Source organism: Eurypyga helias, unplaced genomic scaffold (assembly GCF_000690775.1).
Source record: "Eurypyga helias isolate BGI_N326 unplaced genomic scaffold, ASM69077v1 scaffold20850, whole genome shotgun sequence".
Classification (NCBI taxonomy): Eukaryota; Metazoa; Chordata; class Aves; order Eurypygiformes; family Eurypygidae; genus Eurypyga; species Eurypyga helias.
The window spans coordinates 1-3,577 of record NW_010228122.1 but is presented as its reverse complement, the minus strand read 5'-3'; the positions used below and the strand labels follow the sequence as shown (position 1 = coordinate 3,577).

The 3,577-nt window shown below is 42.2% G+C and overlaps 1 protein-coding gene across 1 annotated transcript in view; it reads right to left on the bottom strand.

Annotated features, from left to right (window-relative positions):
• ZMYM2 (zinc finger, MYM-type 2) overlaps nt 1-271 on the bottom strand; it is a 61,730-nt gene extending 61,459 nt beyond the window's left edge. Inside the window, exon 1 of the mRNA XM_010158579.1 lies at nt 247-271. Coding sequence (XP_010156881.1) covers nt 247-271 — 25 coding nt within the window. The remainder of the gene's footprint in view (nt 1-246) is intronic.
• Between the last annotated feature and the right edge of the window lie 3,306 nt (nt 272-3,577).

Below are 3,577 nucleotides of genomic sequence, written 5' to 3'. Positions count from 1 at the left end.
GGGGGAGGAGAATCTCCCAGTATAATGTACTTTCTAGGCTTTTCTCTGGAATTTAAGTTTTCATTCTAAATAATTACCACCAGAATTCAAGAATGTTGAGCTGCTGAAGAATGCCAAGAATTATATATTATTTAAGCATGAATTAAAACGTGAATAGGAACTTCTTTCCATTATAAAAAAAATTATACCTATTTTCAACTGTATGTGTCAGCTATCCCAAATACTGTCACAGCACTTGGGACTTACCTTCAAGCTTTTCATTCCCCAGCATCCAGAACTGTTACTGAATAATGAACACCTGCATAAATATTACTCTATTTGGTATATTTGTGCTACTACTTCTAAGTAAAGAGTAAATACAGCATTTATTATAACTAAACAAAAATACTGAAGCATTGAATATCTTACTGCAGTAACTCAGCGTATTCCTGGAGTGCTATTACTACTAATATTAAAACCCAAATATAAGAAACATGATTTTAACTTCTGTAACTTCAGATAACAAAATCATTAACCTATGGACTTCAGCAACTGGCCATACCTTATTCTTAGGGGATGTTTTCTTGGTCCATAATAATTCATTAAACAGAAGACACCCTTTCCTAATAGTGTTTTATAAAGTCCTCTCTTTCCCCAAGAGCATTTTATTAACAACAGACTGTTGCATGGTTTTAAAATTATTTTTAGGGACAAAATTCCAAGAACCCTTGCTACAGCCACCAACAACATATGTTCCTTAGCAAGCAGAAGATCATTTTCTGGTGTGATTATTTCAGTATTTCCTTAGTATCTTCAGGCTTCAGACAGCCTCCCTAAAAACTGACATCCTTTGTTGCATTTCTCCTTCCATAAACATACCATCAGAACATCTGAAGATCTTCTTGGCTTTCCTTTTTTTGCTTTTGCTTCTTCCACATCACACCTTCACAGACATCCATTTTTATATTGTGATTTTTCTTTACATCTCTTTTTTTAACCATGTTATATCCTCCACTTTATATTCTCTACAAAGGATCTGTAAAATCTGGTTTTCATGTCCTTGAACTGAACAGGTGTATCACTTGCTGAGTTGAGTCCTGATGAGTTTCCATGCCTCACTGCCCTTACGTCTTCATCGTTCAGGTCCCTAGCTGCAGTTCTTTAACAGCCAAGTTTATGAGACTATACAGTTTCATGTTCAATTTCTTCTTGAAACCCCTGTTCAGGGTGTTCCCATTCTTTCTCAATCCTTCTTGCTCTAAACTGCTATAAAATTGTTCCTTAACCTCATTTGCACCAATATATTTATTTGTGGAGCCATCTGGCAAAAATGGCTCAACAAAATGATGTCTTTTAAAAAAAGCTGGAAAAACTGTATCATCGCAACTTGGGGCAGAGGTGGAGAGGAAGACAGTAGTAAAGTTTTACAGAGGTGTGCAGCTCTTGAAACATATTCAGCTAGATCTGTATTAATAACCTGGTTCACATCAGGGCAACTCTGAATTGCGTCCTCAGTTTACTAGGTGTTGGTTTTGGTGCAGTTCTGATCCACAAAAACTAGATTCCATTCAGAGAAACAAAACCCACATTCCAGTCCAAAAGCACTTGCAACTCAGCTACACGGACTTGTTTTCATCCACCTGGGCTTCTCCAAGACCTTTGATATGGTCCCTGACGACATTCTTGCCACTCAGTTAGAGACATGGATTTGATGGATAAGGAATTGGCTGGATGGTTATGTCCAAAGAATTACAGTTAACGGCTCAATGTCCAAGTGGAAACCAGTAATGGGTCTGTGTCCCTCAAGGGTCCATACTGGGACTGATACCTCCATCAATGACATAGACAGTGGGGGTTAGTGCACCCTCGGCAAGTTTACAAGTAACCCCAAGCTGAGTGGTGCAGTCGATAAGCTAGGGAAGGGACAAGCTTGAGGCACAGGCCCACATGATGAAGCCCAACAAGGCCAAGGACACTGTCTTTGACCTGGGTCAGGGCAATTCTCAGAATCAATACAGACTGGGGGATGAATGGATTGAGAGCAGCCCTGCCAAAGACTTGAGAATACTGGGAGGTACAAAACTGGACTGGACATAAGCCAGCAATGTGCGCTTGCAGCCCAGCCAGCCAACCGTATCCCAGGCTGCATTAAAAGAAGCAGGACCAGCAGTTCAAGAGAGGTGATTGTACCCCTCTACTCCACTCTGGTGAGATCACACCTGGAGTACTGCATCCAGCTGTGGAGTCCTCAGTACAAGACAGACATGGGCCTGTTAAAGCAGGTCCAGAGGAAGACCACAAAAAAGTGACAGAAGGCTGGAACACCTCTCCTACGAAGACAGTCTGAGAGTTGAAGTTGTTCAGCCTGGAGAAGACAAGGCTCTGGGGAGATCTTACTGCAGCCTTTTAATATATAAAGGGGGCATAAAGGGGGCTTGTAAGAAAGATGGAGAGACACTTTTTACCACAGCCTGTAGTGACAGGGAAAGGGGCAATGGTTTTAAATTGAAAGAGGTTGTATTTAGATTGGACACAAGGAATAAATTTCTTACAGTGAAGGTGGGAAGACACTGGAACAGTTGCACGGAAGAGCTATGGATGCCCTATCACCAAAAGTGTTCGAGAATAGGTTGGACAGGGCATTGAGCAACCTCATCTCGTGAAAGATGTCCTTGCCCACAGCAGGGGGGCTGGACTAAGTTATCCTTAAAGGTCCCTTCCAACCCAAACTATTTTATCAAATATACTTCAACACTCACTGGGGACATTAGGTTCTGAATTAATGTGTTGGGACAGAAGTCTGTCCGTTATGCACCTAATGGTTCCCATACAGTGGAGGCACTTAGCCAAGGGGAATACACTAACACTGATCCAGATGAAATCTTCCAAACCACATATAGAAGCATGTATGTTGGAAAAGACCTTAAAGATCATCAAGTCCAACTGTTAATCTAACACTGCCAAGTCTGCCACTAAGGTATGTCCCTGAGTACCACATCTACACATCTTGTAAATACTCCCAGGGTTGGTGACTCAACCACTTCCTTGGGCACCCTGTTCCAATGCCTGACAACCCTTTCAGTGTTACCTGGGAGAAGAGACCAACACCCACATTGCCTACAACCTCCTTTTAGGTAGCTGCAGAGAGTGCTAAGGTCTCCCCTCAGCCTCCTCTTCTGCAGGATGAACAACCCCAGCTTCCTCAGCCGCTCCTCACAGCACTTGTATTCCAGATCCTTCCACAGCTCCGGTGCCTTTCTCTGGACATGCTCCAGCACCTCAATGTCTTTCTTGTAGTGAGAGGCCCAAAACTGAACACAATATTTGAGGTGTGGCCTCCCCAGTGCCCAGTACAGAGGGGTGATCACTTTCTTCGTTCCACTGGCCACACCATTTCTGATACAAATACATAAAATGTGTCTGCCAGAGCCTCGTTATCAACAATTTTGTTCTACTATTTTTCTAACAACATGTAGATGTCATGTCTTCACTCCTTTGTTACTTGGGGAAAAAAAAAACCATTATCAGGAAACAATATATGCTGTATTCTGGCTGAGAGTTAAGTTGGCAGGCCATTGTGGTTTAACTCCGGCTAGCA